Genomic DNA, 20,416 nt, shown 5'->3' with positions numbered 1-20,416 from the left:
TTTGACATATGTTTTCAGCTAAAAAAAAGATGTTTTTTGAGTTAGAAAACTGAAGCAATGTGGCCATGACAAAGTCAAAGAAGAAAAAATCTCAAGTGCTATGTTTCGAAAAATGAATAAACTGCAGTCCAACTTCCATCTGACACCATCCGGATGCGAATGGCATTTCGAACTCATAAAAACTCAAATGCGACCAGGAAAATAAAAATAAAATAAATAAATAAATAAAAAAATTCCGAATGAAGGAATTTAAAAAAATAATAAAAGAAGAAAAGACAAAACGGTAAACGGCGTAAAATCGTTCGGGGAAAAAAAAAAACTTTACCGGAATATTCCCGAAAAAGCCGAAAGAAAAAAAAAATATGAATCAAACAGTTCAATTGTCGAAAGGGGAGAAATACATAAGAAAATAAGAAACACGAAAATGGTGACGTCATCCAACTGTTAACAAAATCCCTCCCCTCTCATCCCCCCCACCGCGTGACTTCTGGAAAAATCATGCGAGATTGAAAATATATTCCGGAAACCGATTTTTCTCTCTTTTTCTTCCTCTTCTCGGACGTCAAACCGGCAGACGATTTCCAACTCGAAGAGGCTGGGAAGGGGAAGGAAGAGATGGAAAGGAATGGAACTTTCCCGAAAGCAACTCCATCCTTTGTTGTTACCCGAAAGGCCATTTTCCGCTTCCTCGGTCTTTAATAAACCTTGCTCTCTTCTATCGCCACCACCACCACCCTCACGCAAACACAAAGAAGAAGGTTTGCTCCATAATGGCAGGAAAAATGCAGACGATGTCTTCTCCAGGCAGAATCGCCACCTCCCACCAACCCTTCCTTTTCCGGATGTGCAATGTTTTACCTCCAGGCAGAAATATTCTGTCAGACACCGGGAATGCTGGTTACGGCTCAATCTGTTAACTTCTGGAATCTGGCAACCATGCCAGAAAAGGAAGGGGCTGGCAGGAGCGAAAGGGACACATTGTTCCCGAAAACACTTGTCACGTGGTTGTGATGGGGCTGGCGAGTGCAGTAGAGGAGCTTGTAAGCAGTAATTAACATTCCGAGCAATTGGAAGTGGGCAAATAGCGAAGGACTGGCTTTCAGGAAACCGCAAAATCCACCCCCGTCTTCTTGCCACCCTCCAGTGTTTGCTCGTAATTTAGCGGCGCCCTTTCATATAAAGGGATGAGTATCAGATGGTGCGAAGGCGAATTCGGAAATTCCTTTGTTCCCTCTGCGTCTTGTGCGTTTTGGAATATTTATGTAAAGAGCTATTCCAGCCAATCGCTACATTCCTTACTAAATGAGTCGTAACTGTAATGGTGTGGAGTGAAATATTTGTGCTTTGGAATATTGCCACTTGTTTTCTCTCTTCTTGCCACCTGCACCGAAAGTTTTACAAAATCAATTTTTTCAAGCTGATAAGCAAGTGTCTTTTGGAAGCTTTAGCAGAAGAAGGGTTGTTAAAACCCACAAAATATGGAATTGCTGAACCTAGGATAAGGTTTTTCTGTAGTTAATTGTTTTTTCAAATTTTCACAAATGCTACATTTGAAAATATATAAGATGCTCCATTTGACTTTCCCGTAAACTCCCGGGGGGCACCTCGAAAGGAGGATGAGATGCTTCTGGCATGGTGGTTGGATCTTTCCACCCTGGAAGGTACACAAAAAGGTGGGGGATCTGACTCCTCCCATCGATGACGGGACGTACTTCCTTCGGGAAGGGTTGTACCGTGGCTGGTGATGGCCCTTAGGACTCAACCACAATTTCGTCCAATGTTGCTGTTGCGGCGATCCGGTCATTCAGTTTTATGGTTTAAATCCGTGTGCTTTCGTGGCGGGTTGGAGAGTCTGATGGATGACTTCACTTTCCCGTATGTGTTTTCGTTCATTCAGAGAGAAAAAAGAAATCAGCATCGTAAAAATGATTGATATCAAGATTTTGATGGGTATGTGTGTTTCAGATCACCTATAAGTCATGAAAAACATTTTTAGAATGATTTCTGTGAATATATGCATTTTTTTTTTATAATTTAGTCTTTATAGAAAGATCAATATTAAATTGCTTAAAATCTATCTGTAAGAAAGCTGTTAGTCGATTCGTATAGAAAAATTGCACTTCAAAAATTCAAATGAAATTTCGTGTGTTATTTTATTATTCAATTTATAGAATAATCTGAAATTTTGATAGAAGTCCGTCAAGAATGGAATCGTCAATCCATTTGCATGTAAGAAAATGCAATAATAAATGCAATAAGAAGATCATAAAATTTATTAAGAGATCTTGATACCAAAATTTTGGAGTTGTATCGTATTTTTCATCTATTCTATCAATGAGAAGAGATCCAAAATAGATTCTCGAACCTCTTCTCCAATCTACGAAGCTAAAGACAAAACTCTCTATATTTAGTACGTACAAGAAAAAGACGTGGGAGATCACACCCTCTAGCTGTTTTGTATTGGTGAGTTTATTTTATTCGTAGCTTCTTTTTATAGTTGGTGACAAATTAAACTGGCAGTACGTAGGAGTTTACAAGTTGCTGTTGAATGAAGTGATATCTTTTATATGAGGTTTAAATGTAAAAAAGGAGTATAGAAAACAAAGCAAATATAATTTTAAATATAAACATTTATTACAAAGAATATCTATTATAATTGTTTCAAGTTCAATTCTGTTCAAGTAAGGAGAAACTTCGAATTTTAACAAATGTATGTATTCTAGCGCCTTAAAAATAAAAAATTGATAAGGGAAACTAAGCAAATATATTTTTAAATATAGACATGCATAAGATAACCATGAGACAACTATAATAAATATTCTTCATACTAAGAATATCTATTATAATTGTTTCAAATTTAATTCTGTTCAAATAAAGTGTGAGTTAACAGAATGTTGACAATTGTCTAGACTAGACTGGTATTGTCTCCTCATTTCTGTTAAATTCTAGGCGACTTACGTTGCAAGAATATAAATTAGGTTTGAGGAATCACCTTGTTAGAGAAAGTTCTATGTGATTACAGTTACAGGACAGTTGTTTGTATATCATCAATTCAATTTTTTAAGATTTGAAGCCCTGCTGCTTCTTTAAACCAATTAGCAAAATGTGTAATTATATCCTGAAAAAGAAAATTCGTTTGATTACAATTTACTTTAATATTTTTATTACAATAATTTAAAGGTGTAGTGATTTTATTGTTGTTGTTGTTGTCGAAAATTTGTTCAGATGGGCACACCACATTAATTGAACTTTTAAATCGATGGGATTATTATGAGGAATTGAAGGAATGATTTAGAAAACTAGTATAACCAATAAGTCTTTATAAATTGAAAGTGGAAATAGCCAAAGCAAAGCAAAAAGAAACCATTAAAGATGTTAAATGACCATTTAAAAATAACAAAAATTAAATCTATACAGTTATGTATCATAGGTGAGGAAACAAAGAAAAAATAGTGCAATATAAAATAATATCATATTTTGATTTAAATACGGTACATTGATGTAAATGCAAAAAATTTGCAAATACTTTTGTTCTAATTTCACTTAAAGAAATCAGTGGATTTAGAAATCAACTTCCCTAATCGAATCAATGATATAATTTTTACTTTTTTTTTGTTAGTGAAATATAGAAGAAATATTGTAATCGTCATAGCAACTGAACTCGAGATTTTGACGAATCACACTTTTGTTTCAAACCTTCCTTAATTCTATAAACACATTTATGCATTATGTCCTTCTGTCTGTTTGAATTAGAACGGATGAAATTTAGTGCACTGGCTCAAGAGTAAATTTTAAGGAACATTTTGAAAGAAATCCTCTCACAGTCATTCTGATTCTTTAGGAACAACCAGAAGTTGCAGTGAGCCATGTCTAGAGAATGGGGAATTTAATGAATCACTTATTAATGATATTAGAATAATTTAATTAATTTTTAAGTCAGAAAATTATTATCCAAAATTGGTCAGACATGTTTTAAATATGTAAAAATAGTCTGATTTCAATTCGACTGAGTGTTTTAAATTGATGAATTGGAATTTAATAATTCCAGATTCATTGGTCTTTTCTAAAATTTTTGCATAATAATATATCAAAGATTGGATACAATAATATATCAAAGATAGGTCGACAAGCATATAAAAGAAACATCCAGAAGGGAAAACTAATGGATCTGGAATTATTAAATTTGACTTAAAGTAATTTGGGTAGTAAGTTCTTATTAAAAAGCTTTAGTAAATCTTTTATTTATTAATTATTTAATTAAGTATTAATTTTTTTCTTTTCAATAACTTTATAACATATTATCACGAAATAAATTGACGCCATTTTAGTAATTTTTAAAAAAAGTTTTTCAGTGGCATTCATTTTATTTTAGTGCAATATTTTCCTTATCTTAAAAGAGTTAGCAAAAATATTTTTTGTTTATTTTATTGCACCATTTTCCATTGCTTTATTTATTATATTTATATGTACGTCCGTTACGACGGTAATGGATGGTTTTTTTCCTTGTGTGTACATTGTCAATGTTAAATTAAATATAATATTAAAGCCAAACAGTCAGTTTTAATTCATAATCATGATCCGGATCTTCCTTTATCGTCGTTACAATAAAGAAAATACGGAGTTGGGTTAGTTTGTTATCATTTTTTTTTCTCTGTGTTCTAACTTTCGGAAAAAAAGTCATAATTTGGAGAAAAAAATGCCTTGAATTTCAGAAATTTTATAGAGAACTTTTTATGATAGTAAATGCCCTATAACTGCTTGAGAGCGTTTTATACTTCTCACTGATTAAATGATTTTACAATTCTTATCACTAATGATTTTTGGAAATTTTATAAATTTGCTGCTTAATTTTTTTAATTATTTGTACTATGAGTAGTTATCATAAGTTAATATGGGTAGATTTTTTGTGCAGAAACTCAAAATAAAATTTAAAACAACATATAATACTCGATAAATTAATAAGGACATGAAAAAATGCTGCATATGGAAAGTTTTTAAAAAAACTCAGAGGAAGAGATCTCAACAAAACTATCTCACATACTCTTTATTAAAGGTTTTATCCCAGGGAACGCCTTAGGCTCACAATAATAACCTTTCGTGGGAATTTAGCATCTTCACTGAATCTATCGTGTGACCCTTGGCGAAGATTTTGGCGATGAATACCTGATTTGGGCTTAATAATATCCGCAAATTGAATTTTTGATTTAGACACGTTTTTCACTGCTAATTGAAATGAAAATTTAACACAGTACTGCAATTGTAGTCATAAAACCATATACCAAATTTGATATATTTTACCCATTGCAGTTTTGAATTATCTACATTTACATATTTCTGAAAGGAGAAACAGCAGACGGACAAACCCTTATTAAATTTGGCTCAAAATTTGATAGGTGTCTAGACTAAAGAAGTTTATACTTTGTATCGTAATGTATCCATTTAACTATCTTAGTTTATAGTTTTTATGTTAATATATATTCAAATATATTTCCTTTGAAGGATTTTTCTCAAAATTCGATAGAAATCTTCAAATTTAATGTAAAGATCGTATACCAAATTTAATTCGTCAAGCTGAAATTGTTTTGAGTATTTTTGTCGCGGACAGACAAGCGTAATGCCAATAATGTTCTTCATAATCAGGAAGGTCTAAAATAATTTAGTTAATTTTTTCTATTACAATACTTTCTTTATACTTCGTACAAGGGAAAGTAAAATAAATAAAATAATAATGAGAGCTCACAGACGAAACATTTTATCCTGACAGTGTTAATTTGGCTCAATTGAAAAGCTTTAACTTTGAAGAATTGATACCAAAACGCCGAAAGAAGTCTACTTTAAATTAAATACCCATAATTATCCAAGATGTATTAAAGTTTTAAGACTACCTATCAGAGATCTAATTTGTTAGTTAAGCACTAAGCGTCCCACTGAGCTACTTCCCATCTGATTTATTTCATCATTTGTTCCTACCATCTTTCTAGCAGTTGGCGGAGATTGTGCCAACGAGATGGTAAATAAGGCGCGTGATTTAACACCATCCATTTGGCGCAACTTTTGAATCGAGGAGATTCAAAACACGAATTGTCTGGCACTCGACTCAAACAATTATTTAAATCATGACGTAACTTGTCGAGATTTTTTTTTAATCTTTCAGACAGTAGGAGAAGGAGAGCATTGTGCTGTGGATGGTTCCAGAATCAATCTCGTTCCCTCGTTCCGAAACGCCAGAAGTTGGCGAGTAATACTTCTTCCCTCTTTCTAAATTTAAAGATCCACCCCAACATTTGTTCATAAAAATCAAGATGATAAGTATGGCGCCGAATCACTCCCAGCCCTCCTGCTGCAAGATTTCTAAGAATGCTGCCGGTGCTTTTGTGTAGTATTAAATTGGCGCAATTACATCTGAGCACCAACCATGTTAATGTCATCTGTCCAAAAATCCATGTACCTTAGAACAATGCATTTAAAAAAAATACACGACGGATTTCAGAAGGTCGGTGACTTTTTAATTGGTATATTTAAAATTATTTCACTCACGATAATTGTGCTTTGTGTAGTGATATTTTTAATTGTTTGAATTTAATTGAGAATTCCAAATAACATATCAAATATTCTACCTTTATCTTATATTTTTACTTTCTCGTAATCGAAGTATAGAGGAAGTATGGCAACCGTCAAAAATTTGAAACTCGAGATTTTCCCTGTTTTAGGCCTCTCTGAGTTCGAAAAGCACATTTTCGAAAAATGTCCGTCTGTCTGTCTGTCTGTGATCATACTGCTGACTCTCCGATCCGCCCGAAGGCACACGGATAAAATAATTGAATGACCGGACCGTCGCAACATTGGCGGAAACTATGGTTGAGTCCTAAGATCCATTACAGACCACGGTGCAACACTTCCCGAAGGAAGTATGTCCCGTCATCGACGGGAGAAGGCAGATCCTCCACCTTTTTGTGTACCTTCCAGTGTGGCGAGATCCAACCACCATACCGGAAGCATCTCATCCTCATTTCGAGGTGCCCCCTCGAGGATTGTCTGTCTGTGATAAAGAACTCAAGAAAATTTGATCTGGACGGATGAAATTCGGTATGGGGGCTTCAGATCATATTTGTAGATTTCTATTAAAATGTGAGCAAAATTCGATCAGAGAAAATCAGTCCGACTGTTCTAAGAAAAGTGAAAGCGATAACTAGAAAACGAAGAAAGCTAAACGAATAAAATTCAGTACAAAGATTTAAAATTTGTAGTGTAGAACCTATCACATTTTGAGCCAAATCTTACAACATGTTGAATATTTGTTGGTTTATACTTCTAGAAACAAGTAAACGCGATAATTCAAAATTTCAGTGCATTAAATATATGAAATTTGTCACGTGATTTTGTGACTACAAATGTAGCTCTGTGGAAAATGCAATTAAAATTGCAAAAAACATTTACAGAAAACAAAATTGCATTTACAGAAAATGTATAAACCAATAAAATACAGCCAAATAATTTTCTTTGGCAGAAATATACAGAAAAAAAAATTAAGATTAATTATTTACTAGGAAGATCTTTGATAATATTAATCCTTTACGAATCAGTTCGCTTTTTCAATGTGTTAAAATAATTCGTTTTGTAAATAATCCGGTATGTAATAAACCCGTGTAATATATCTTCTTCTCCCTGTACATCATCATCCAACTTTTCGAATGGTTACGTATTCATCCATCTCTGTCTATCTCTTCTTTTGTAACCTCTCTCAGTTCTTTTTATGCAAATTTTTTTTTCCATCGCATTACCCACTTTCCTCTGAGACAATTAAAATGATTGTTGTCTCTCACTGGATAAATGAGAAGTGTTACTGGGACTTCTCGGAAAAGTCTAGAATATTCCGAAAGTTTATTTTAAAGCGATAGGAGCATTGAATTGTTTCAAAAATGGATTTGAATAATGGTTTCTTTTAATGCTTCGTAAATTTTGTGAGATCCTTAAACTGAAATAGCATTTGAAATTCAAACCATCGTAGAATATTATTATTTTAATGAATTATACATTTAAAAGGGAAGTAGAATTTTGTGACTTAAGTATATGATCACTTGAAAGTAAGTATATGACATATGCTATATTTACAATGCGATAACCATTTACATTAATAATCAGCAACATAGCTCAAGTTTTATTCTTCATATTAATTAATACGAATGTGAAATCTTATTAGTTATCAGAAGTACTACGATTGAAATTTATTAATAGAAAATGTTTTTTATTCATTTGCTTTCTTTTGCATTCATTCATTTGCATATATATATATATGCAAAGAAAATATTATATTTAAAAACACACATTATTAAATCAAATGAGATCTTTTCTTGATTGTAGAAAAAATTCTGATTGAACATCTGTAGGTTACGAGTTGTAAATAGTTCAGATGCAGATTGTATAACAGTTATAGTTTTATTTGAAAATGTGGGTTGGGCGAAAAGAACTTTTCAAATTTTTTTTCATTGTAATTATAAAAAAATAAAAGAAAGTTGACATTTCGAAATTTATGTTGCGAAATTAAAAAAAATAAGTTGATCCTCCACTTCTAATGTATTAATTAAAAAATATTGTTCTGTTGATAAGTGCAAAGAGAGTATATTTTTCAGGAATTTCTTTTACGATAAATGCGAAGAAACTCGTTACGTTTTATACCAAAATTTACAAAATGAAGAACTTCGGTATGGATTTTGTTAATGCTTCGAAAGTTTGCTTGCCATTTCTCGGTGTGCTATGTCTCCATATTTTTTTTGCAGTTAGCGTAAGTTAGTTATTGATTATTGAGTTGAGCTATTAAAATTGATCAAAATAAAGTAATTTCAAAAACTTTTTCTTTGGTGAAATGAAAACCAAAATAAACGCTAACATTTAAAAATATTTATGAAGGAAATCATAAAAATAAAATAATTTTCATGTCTTGTAACTTTTTTGAAATTCAGATACTTGTAACAATAAAAATATTGATAAGCGGAGAGGAATTTTTTCAGAATTTCTATAATAATGAACATTTACTTTTATAATAAAGCACATAAAATGAAAGAAAACTTTCATCAACAAAATCCATACGGATGTTTTGTTTGCTATTTTTCTGTGTATTGTGGCTTCATAATTTTTTTCAGTTAGTCGAAATTGAGTAATTGATCATTGAATTAACTTATTAAAATTAAAGTTGATTGGTTAAAAGAAAAAAAAAATCAATTTTTTTTTCTTTGTTGATAAAAAAAACGAAATAAACACTGACATTTAAAAATATTTACGAGTGAAATAAAAAAAAAATATTCTTCACTTCTTAGAATTTTTTGAAATACAGACACTTGTACAGATAAAGAAGAATTTCTAACTGATGAACGCGGAGCCACTTTTCAGGAATTTCTATTATACTTAAATAAAGAAATTCGTTACTTTTTATGGCAAAAATATTTAAAATGAAAAACCTTCGAAGCATCAGTGAAATCCGTCCGGAAGTTTGCTTGCTGCTTGTGTACATATTACAACTCAATAATTTTCTGAAGTTAGTTGAAAAACATTATTGAAATGGAGTTCAGTTTCGCTGTTTTTTTTTTAATCTTTCGCTGTTCCCGCACATTTTAGATCATTCTTTAAATAAATAAACAATTTTTAAGTACTTCGAGTGTTCTCATAAAAAGGGTGGATTTCTCAAGAGCCCCCGAGTGTACTTATTTATGTTTGCGAAAAACCTTTTTTATTCTCTTTTAAGATTTAGTAAAAATTGACGTAAAGTCCTGTATTTGCTTCCAGATAATCTTCTTTTCTTTTTATATGCAGGACTTTGGAAGCCATTTTTTTAAAAGCGTTCCTTTCTTTTCGTTCCTTTTCAAAATCTTTTTCTTCCAATTGTGCTTATATTCTTTTTTGGAGAGATTATTTTTTTAAAAGCATATTTGCTTTTTAACACTTGAAGGCACCTGGTAAATTAATTAGCCTTACCCCGATCTTATTAAAAAGCGTTGGAGCTTATCAGCTGACTAGAACTCGCTGTTAAATATTAAGATAAATTGTTATTTCGAAAATATGAGTGAAATAAAAGACTTTGGTAAATTTTGTTTCTTTTTTAAAATTGATTTAATGTTGGTGTAAACTTTATAAAAGATGAAAAAGTATTTTTTTTTGGTTTAATTAAAAAACAAACATTTAAAATAAGTGTGTCGTCAGGAACTGAAGTGAACCATATCATTTTAAAACCTAAATTTAAAATTCACATATTTTGAATTCTCACTTTTAATATAAGACAAATAAAATTCTTTCTTTCTAGTTTCTTTCTTTTCTAGTTTCTAGAAAAAATGTGTTTTCTTTTCAATATGTAATCACCTCAATTTAACAATTTTTTTTTTATTGATTCACCTTTTTCTTCAATATCTCAAAAAACTGGTATAAAATAAACTATTAGTAATTTGTCCATGTCTTGAAACTAAATAATAAAAAGAATCCTTTAAAGAATTTCAACGAGTGTTGCAGAACCATACTGGCCTCCAAAAGTTAAGAAACAATGTTTTACAAGCTCACCATTAAAAAATAGCAATAATATTAAAATTCATAGTTTATATGCATGATAGTAACGATCTAAAAACTTATTTTAAAGAACTGAATATATATAGTGGTAAAAAATGTGAAAAAATCTAACCTTTATAATTTCGTGCATGATTGTTTATCTTCAATTATCATTGGTTGTTTCGTTGTTAACATTCAGGAAAGTCTAACAATGTATAGGGAAAGTGGTGGCGGTTTGTCAGATGGGTGGAAGTGTGGTTGTCACAAGCGGATGCTGCTAGACGTTTCAATGTTTGTTATAGTGTGATCAAATGACTATGGAATAAGTTTCAATCCAAGGAATCAGTGTCTAGAAGACACATTTCAGGCCGACCACGAGTTACTATTACTTGCGAGAGATTATTATTTAGATCTTTCGATCCCAAAGAGGAGAAACGCTATTGTGCCTCATATTTTGGCAGATCATTATGTGATAACAGGGACACGAATTTTTGCTACTATAGTGCGAAGACGCACGTAGGTCTGTGTGTAGGACGGTCAATTTTTGTGTTTACTCTTGAATTCAGGACATAGAGCTGCTCAGGACAAGATAATACATCTCATGGATCAGCCAGCAATGAACTTCTGTATTCTTCAAAGATGAATCCAGGTTCACTCGGTAGAGTGTATCAGGTCGACAAATGAACTGGAGGGAACAACGCACCAGATGCATAATCCAACATTGTTGAAAGTCACAGTTACAGAGGTGTTGGAAGAATGGTTTGGGCAAGGATATTTTTCGCTGGTCACATTGACCGGGATGTATTCAGTGGAGGAACTTTGAACGATGTGGACATTGAGACACGATGCTGGATCCATATGTCCGTCCATATGCAATTGGACGGACATATGGACTTTCTTCTGATGGATGAAAGTGCGTTGTCCAATCGAGATTGGTTTATTGAATACTATCTTGTGGGTCTGGGTATGGAGAGAATAAAATGACCAACTCGATCTCTAGACCTTAACCCGATAGAAAATCTTTAGGATTAAGATTGGGAGATTGCTGCTTTAAGTTCTCTTCCAAAGTAGTTAGATGAGTTCATTATCCAGTGTTCGATCTTCGCTTCCAATTTAGGTGTTCGACAACTTAATCTTCAAGATTAAAAGTGCCGCCAATTCGTTTCGACTAGGGGTGGAAACATTCTTAACAGAACCCATTTTTTAAAATGTTTCTCCAGCATTTTCCCACATAAGACTGTAATGTACTGTTTCCCAAAGGAATAGAGTTCTTTGCAATAGTGCTTCTTTTTTTTCATAAATCATGTATGCGTTGAATATGAAAAAATTTCTACGTTGCATTCATTAAAGAATTGTTTAGTGCACATTTCCTCTAAATTTCTTATTTCTATGCTCATTCATTCTCAAAAGACTGCTTGTACTTGAACATTGGGAGGACAGTGTATAACAACTTAACAAATAACTAAATATGCACTGATAATAAAAGAGAATGGGATTATTTTGGCGCTCTACAAAATAGACTAATAGACTTAGTGGTGAAAACGTGGAGTACATGCATTTTAGAGGGTGAAAAGATGCATTTTTGGTCTAGTTTTTGAAATTTAAATTATAATTTTAATTAATTAAAGAATTTAAGCCATATTTTTTCTCTATAATATCCAACAATACTATAGAACAAAGATTAATTTTATATAACTTCTAAATTTACAAAATACCTTTTTATTCATATAAAATATTTTATAGTATAATTTTTCTTAAAATTTTGATTATTTTGAAAAATACTTTTTTTACATAATTTGTACTTGAAAATTTATAATTGCTGTGAAATTCAAATTGTTTTTTCTGTTTCATCAAATATTTAATTCCGTGAATTATTTTTGCATCCTCAGAAATTAAGAGAGAAAGATGCTGTTTTGTATCTCTGAACTACAGGAACTTTAATAAACATATGTTTCATACACTTAGTTTTCTTTCTTTCTTTTTTTTTTCATAAAAAGTCAGGAAGTTAAGTTGCAAAAGAGACAAAAACAATGTTCATTTTGGAGAAACATTTCCCAGACAGTTTAATGGTATTATGGGGCTTAACTCTATAAGAAGTCTAATTTACACAATAAACAAAACAAATTTAAGGCATTTAAAATAACAGAATTCTAATGTCTAACATAATTTGAAGCTAACATTTTATTTTAAAGATAATTCTGAGTTTTGGGTAAAAGATATAATTGAAATTAAACACAAACCTGTATTCCTGGCGAACTAGCTGATCGCTCAAGACGAGTAGCGAATAACGTAGAATGTAATAAAGAAACCTCTATTAAGTATATGATCTCGAATCATTCTTTTATGATTTTTATCTAAAATTGGAAACTTCGATTTTCAAATGTTATATATTTAACTAAAACTTTCAAAATGTCATAGTTTCTTTTTTATTCTAATTAACCTTACATATATGCTGATCATAAAATAACTTGGCAATATGTATGTCAATTTTCACCTATTTCAAGAATTGATTTATGTGGAAGCAAGATATAGCTATTTTAATGTATTCGTTCGAAAGTGAAAAGACCGAAATTGACATCTAGAAATGACAGATACAACGACTTTATCCCATTTGATTATTTCAAAATTAAGATCCATTTCATGATTTCTAATTGATTATCGGTGATCGGTGGAAAAATACTGTTTCTAAGGTATCCTTTAGAAAAATAAAAAAAGAAAAGGATAGTATAAAAGCATAAGTGCATGGAGCTTCAAATGGATAATTGAAATTGTAGCAATTGCATTACTTTATCTTCTCTTTCGGATAATAGACAGCGATATCTAATTAGGTACGCATCCCATAGTGCACTGCGATTGTAAATAATGGGAAGAGATGCTGCTCTAGTCAGAGGTGAGCGCGTTAATGTCTTGTCTTGTCTTCGTGTTTTGTGTTTGTTTTGTGGGAAATTTGATCATTAAAGATATGCTCCTGAAAACATGGATCATCTTGCTTCCATTATACGAATTATAATGATCTTCATTTCACCACAAAATTTTATTTTTCGTATATAGAAAAATTATAACAAGAAGTAACAGTTGACTTCATATGGGCTGATTAATTATTAACAAATAATCAAATTCTTTCGTAGTAATAGAATAAACTCGACAAATAGACTTGAATGAACAGAGAAAGGAGATTTTCGATCTCATGATGATCTCACTGACACAATGGATCTTTATGATTTGCATATATCTTAGACTCAATAAATTTCCCAACAAGATTTTTGCAAATAAAACAAATACCAGATTTAGAAATAAAAATTTTTCATCAGAAATTTTGTTATGGCCACACTTTCAACATCTCCACATACTGACTTTAAGTCACCCTATTTGATAACTCGAAAGATATATCTTCAGCGTCAGATTCCATTTCAAAATAGATTCTCTGAGCTCTCACAATCTATGCTCAAACATATCAGTAAGAAATGTTTTCCACAAACAGGGGATGTTTTCTCGGTCGAAATGGCCTTGCCGATTGGAAATAAGCAGCTTTAAAAAATCTTTCCCATTCGTGTTTGTTGACGCGCGGAGGCATCGTCCATCAGTCTTCCTCCCTTCCTTGGCCGTCCTCCAGCTCCCTGCCTCTTTCTATCTCTGAAATAAAAGTGAAATGGCCACGATAACACCTCTACTTTCGTCTGCAGAGTGATTGAGACAACTGTTGTAGGTAGGGTTCACAGCCTCCAGTGCCAGACGTGCTAACAAATGGGACGCTTGGCTCGAGCACGGAGTGACTCAAAAACTTTTTGGAAATTCCGCGGGGAATTGATACTGTTTGTGGGTGCAGTGGGTCAGACTGGAGACATCCTTGTGATGACTAACCTGAAAGAATCTGGTTGTGTTCGGCGTAGTTTAGACATACCTCTATTCAAGATACACGCCAACCAAACTGATATGTGCAGTTCATTAAGTACAATAGAAAACGTGCGAAAACAGAGAATTTCTAACAAAAATAACTGCTGAAAATTTCAGAATTTTCTTGTAAAATATTTATGTGAGTTATCTGGCTAGTAATATCAACCAAATTTCGCTGCAATATGTGCATTAATCATTTTGTTCTGTTTCAAAAATTAGTCAGCATTATGTTTTGCTTATGCTGCGTTTTGAAAATCTCACGTAATTCCTTCCTTCAGATTGACGAAACCCAAAATATTTTTCCTTGTATAAACCATACATTGTATATATATATATATATATATATATATATATATATATATATATATATATATATATATATATATATATATATATATATATATATATATATATATATATATATATAATATGGTTTATACAAGCAGAATTTTTAAATATTTTTATTCTTCATAATTTCAATAAAATAGTCCAAATTTGATCTTTTTTCAGTATTTCTTGCCCAAAGCATGGCCAGCATGGTGTAACGCGTATTGAATAGCAAAGCGGGAAGCACAAAAAAAAAAGATCATGAGGAAATATTCGGAGCTTATATAGTTTTAAAAAACGATTTACCGAACGCAGCGCTTTAATGATATAAGAAAAATAATAGCCTGCGCTGCTTAGGAGATAAAGTTACAACGGAAACAGGGTTCAAGCAATCAGGAAATTAATTATTTCGCGTAGATTATATATGTGTTGTGGCTTATCCCACCTGGTCGACAGTAACATCAAACCAGGTCCATGAGTCCGAACGCCTTCAAACAATGAAGCACAGCCTCAGGAATCCAGAACAGCTGGCTTTTATTGAAACCGATACAGGCTAAAATGTGGGCAGGAGCAGCTTCAGTCGCATTGCATTTTGGACACAGAAGATAAACTTTGTTGTCCATCACATGACGTTGTACACGAGTGTGTCCACTTCGAAATCGAGCCAGGGTTGTCTGATCGCGTCTGTTGCCAACCCTAATTAAAACAGCACCAGGGCGACTTCCCACATACCATTCATGCACGGGGGCCCTCCTCCAAGAAAAGCAAATATCCTGACCCAAGTGGCGATTTCTGAAAAAGTAAGGCTGCCACCATGGAGATTATATATATATATTCGTTTTTGAAAGTACCACGGAAGGATATAATTTAAAAAAAATTAGTAAATTAGGAAAATTATGGCAATTTATTTTAGTAACAAATCCTGAAAAATAAAGCGTTTTAATTATCTTACTGCACTCTAAAGCTATTTTATACAATGTTATTATATGGATAATGTCACATACTTATTGTGCCTTGACCAATGATAGATGGCCGGGAATGTTATGATCTGATGAATAAACCAATATAAAAATTCTAGGCGGATTTTCTAAGATGAGGTTTAGAAGGACATATTTACAAATTTAGTACTTTAAAATCGTAAACTTTGTATTTTGGTGGAATGAAGAGTGGTGCAGTGGAAGCAAGAGGGAACATTTCTTTAATGATCACATTTCACACAAAACAAACACAAAACACGAAGACAAGACAAGAAATTAACTCGCGCACACCTTAACAGAACAACATCTCATCTCATTATTTACAATCGCAATGCACTATGGGATGCGTGCCTAATCAGGCATTTCTATCTATTATCCAGAAGAGAAGCTAGAGTAATGCAACTGCTACATTATAGTTTTTCATTTCAATCATGTTAGATTACCCTAAGATATTTTACAATGTCTTAACAGTTAGTTCTTTCGCACTATTAACATTCTAAATAAATTCGAAAATGAATAGAAAATCACTTTTTTGTTTTTATTTCCCAGTTTTTCAATTTAAAAATATACTATTAGAATTATTTTTAATGCTTAAACTATTTTCATTTAGATGTTTCATCTTTTTCTTCAACCTCTCAACTTTTGTTGAAAACGCACTCAAATGCAGATTTGATAAAATTCTAATGGTAATTATATTATATCTATATAATGTACTATAGCGCATCTATAAAGCCAATTATTACAATATATGTAACAATACATTGTATTCTACAATATCCGTTACAATATATTATATAATTAATGTATTGTAAACATTCATTAGTAATGTATTATATAATATGTGCAATACATTATAATAGGCTTTTGTACAAATATAATGTACAAATAAAACTATTTATAAAATGCCTTTTGTAAATTTGTTCAAAATATTCTTGTAATTCCCCCCCCCCCTCTCCTTAAATGTCAACTAAGTTTCCTTGTGATATGTGCATCATTTATTTGGTTCATTTTTAAAATCTAGACATGATCAAATTTTGGGGAACCTGCAATTTAAAGATAATCGCTAAGGTTCTTCGGTTTGACGAAATCCGGAATATTTTTATTTCTCTGAAAAACATATCGAGTTTAGACTTTAAATAAAGGAGAAGATGAGTTTTGGTTGAGCATCCTGCGAAGAAAATGATGATATATTGGTCACCCTATGCGAAAATTTCCGAACAGAAATTTATGGAAAAAGTTCCAGTCAAAGAATAAGCAGTTAAAAGTCAAACACATTATTATTGCGAATACATTCAAAACTAATCCACAGTAACTTTTCCACTGAGCAACTTTTTACTGCCCAGCTGTGCTCGGTATAATGTTATGCTATCCATTCCGAATAAACTTTGCAGAAAAGAGTTTCCGAAGATACGCCATAACTCTCCCCGACCCCAACGAAACAGCATTTGTTGAACGGAAAAATACCTCCTCCCCCCTCCTAGAAGCAGAGCTTCTGCGGCGCGGTGCAGGCAGCCAGCGGTGTTCGTGCCAGGAGTCCGGGATCACGAGAGCGCTCTCACCTGAAGGTAAAGCGAGCTTGACAGATGTTTCGAGTTTTCTGTTTCTTTCTTCCGCGCCATGAACTCCGATTCCTTGGCGATAAACTGCCGTCGCTTGGCGTGTGAGGAAAAGCTTTTTCTTCTTTCCTAACTTTCTTGAGAAAGGATCGGTGTCCTTGTGTGCGAGGAATGCTGCACGAGTCTTGGATTGATATTTATTGTGAAACTAGCATTTCGAAGTAAAGATATCTATATCTTAATAGACTTTGTTTTTCCTTTGGCTTCGCATTTGTAATTTTTCTTGTGGCGGATTTAGTTATTTTGCGTACATAGACTATACCTATTATGAAACTCTTCTTTTAATAATTGGTCAGTTTAGTTTCGTATTTCGGCACATTTTTTTTAACTTAATCAGCTAATTAAAGATTTATTTTAGATTAAATTTTCATGTTAGTAGTATTGTTGAAAGTATATGTTTTTATTTACTTATTTTTTTAAATATGTATATTATGGAAAAGAGACTAAGATAATAAAATTCTTTAAAAATTATTTATAATTATTAATTTATGATTTTCTTACTTACGATTAAGAACAATTAATTATGATAAATTCTTGCTAAATAGTAAATTAAACATTATTTTTAGTAGCCTGTTAAGAAGAATATAATTTAAATAGTTAAAGAATTATTATTATTGAAATATATGACTTGAGTCCAATAAAAATTATTTGAATTATTAAAATCTTTATTTAAATATAATGTCCATATATTCGTAATCTTAATGTAACTCAAAAAATTTTATTCTTTACAAATTTATTTATTCGCGCATCAAACAAATAAATTAAAAATTAATTTATGATATCCTTATTTACAAATAAAAACAATTAATTATGATAAGTTGTAGCTAAATAATAATAAACAAATAATTAATATTTTAAAGAACCTGTCAAGTGGAATATAATTTAAGTAGTTATCGAATTATTAATATTGCAGTATATATTCATAAAATAATAATTATTTGTATTTAAATAGTGATTTTAATAATTCAAAGTCCCCTTTTCCTGTAATTTTAATATAACTAAAAAAATGGTATTCCTTACAAATTTATTTATTTCACAGCTAGGCTAATAATTTTTTATCAATTTGCCTATGGTCCTTATCCATCCGATAGTTCTAGGCAGTTGCCTAATCTCTGAATCTATCTTACTTTAAGTGTATTTATTTTTGAAATTTTTTGTGGGAGGGAAGACTGTCTTTGCAGCATTACGATTAATTTTCATTTATAAAAGGTGTCCCAAAATTAATTCAAGATTTAAATTTGCCACCATTCGCGCAGTAAAGTGTTGGCAACCCTATTAAAAAATCCATTTGACAATTGATAGTTTAGGGTTACTAAAAATGGAGCGTTATACGAGAGAACAATGTGTTTTCATTGTTGAACAGTATTTCAAAACCTGGCTGCAACTTTTCGAAACTTTGAGAATCAGCCCCCTAGATCGTGTTATTTAACGTCATTTGATTTCTTTTTATGGGGTTATTTGAAGTCAAAGATCTATGCGAACAAGCCCACAAGAAAGCGTACATTGAAGGAGGAAATTTGTGGTGAAAGCGTATAAGCCAGTTAACAGCTACGCAACACTTTGCTTTTGTATTGTGGTCATGTTACTGGGCTGCGAACCACAAGGACCCAGGTTCTATCCTCGCTCATCACAATCCGCCACAAATTCAACGTTGCATCAACGAAATTCAGCCACATTTATTAAAAATGGTCATGGAAAATTTTGACAAAAGAGTGCGCATGCGCCGGCAAAGCCGTGAAAGCCATTTGTCCTGCGTGTTATTCCATACATAATCCTATCCCGTGCACTTAACTACTGAATAAAAATATAACAATTTAAAGAAAAAAAAACTGCGTTTTTTATTTAATTCAAATCTAGCGTTAACACGTTGTTCTATCGTGTAGCGCTCCGTTTTAACTAAACCTAAATTATCATCTGTCAAATGGTTTTTTAATTAAGATGCAACACTTCACTGCACGAGTGGTGGCAGATTCAGATCTTGCGTTAATTTTCAGACGCCCTTTACACTAATATACTAAATAATATCGGCAGCAATGTGTTTGACTATATGTCGTGAATTAACAATTAATTTATTTGGAAATTAAAAAGGTTTTTGTTTCTCAGTACAACGATAAATTAATTTAATCGATAAAAAATTTACATCTCGAAATTTTTGATGAATTTCTACGTTTCAGACTTTACTGAGTCGAAAATTTAATAACGCTATGAGCTAGACGATTGATGACGTACATATGATGACATCACATCTCAACTGATGTGATAATAATACTCTTTTTTCACACGATGAGGGTTTTATGTGGTCATATTTTCTGCAGATTGTCTGATAAATTGTAAGAAACGCGAGATTGATATTTGCCCTCATAAAGTGAAAGTCCATTTTAAAACCAACGTTATGAAAGTCTATCCAATAATGGCAAAAAAACCTGTAATAATTCATCTAAAGAAAGAATAACTAGCGGATATTTTGATAAAGAGGGTCCAAAAAGAAAAGAAGGGATTTTTTGCATAAACCGAATTCCCGCAGGGCATGTGGTTTTTTAAAAAAAATCTGTCAAAAAGGTTTTTGTAGAAAGAACAAGAGATGTTAGTGAGGCAAAAATCGGCGAAAGTAATCACATCCTTTTGGAGTGTAAACTCTGGAAAAGTAAGAGGAGTGAATTTGGATTTAATCTTAACTTTCCGCTCAGAATTCTTATCAGGACACCATCAATTAGGACTTTTTTGAAATTGTTTTCACAAACTTTTAACCATAGAACTAATTTTTAAAAAATGAATCTGCTATATTCTTTCTAAACCACTTACCTTTATTTTATTTTGTGCAGTGTTTTTTTTTATATTTTATTTCATTTTCTGTAAATTGCGTCTTTCTTTCACGTTTGATAGGACAGATCTTTGCGTTACTGATTTCATTTGGCAGATAAATACTTCTTTGGATGCTGAATAAGAAGATATTTTAAAATTTTAATTAGTTTATATTAATGAAAATTAATTGAAATATTGACGTTTTCCTCCGCTGTATGAAATATTATAACACATAAGCCTTTTTAGCATCACTTTAAAATTCAATGATTG

The 20,416-nt window shown here is 31.8% G+C and overlaps 1 protein-coding gene across 9 annotated transcripts in view; it reads left to right on the top strand.

Moving 5' to 3' along the window:
* The window catches only part of LOC129964467 (uncharacterized), a 441,580-nt gene that overhangs the window by 221,559 nt on the left and 199,605 nt on the right, over positions 1–20,416 (top strand). The window contains exon 1 of one of the 9 annotated variants that reach the window (XM_056079110.1): positions 2,444–2,463. The exons of 6 other annotated variants lie outside the window; for them this stretch is intronic. Coding sequence is in view for 1 of the 3 variants with exons in the window: in XM_056079102.1 (XP_055935077.1) it covers position 17,505 (1 nt within the window). In the remaining 2 variants the exon portion in view is untranslated. Of the gene's footprint in view, positions 1–2,443; positions 2,464–17,432; positions 17,506–20,416 lie in introns of those variants that run through there. 2 more of the 9 variants (XM_056079102.1, XM_056079109.1) reach the window with 2 other exon arrangements.

Source organism: Argiope bruennichi, chromosome 1 (genome assembly GCF_947563725.1).
Source record: "Argiope bruennichi chromosome 1, qqArgBrue1.1, whole genome shotgun sequence".
Lineage (NCBI taxonomy): Eukaryota > Metazoa > Arthropoda > Arachnida > Araneae > Araneidae > Argiope > Argiope bruennichi.
The sequence above is the reverse complement of the archived record's forward strand: the minus strand, read 5'-3'. Positions and strand labels throughout refer to the sequence as shown.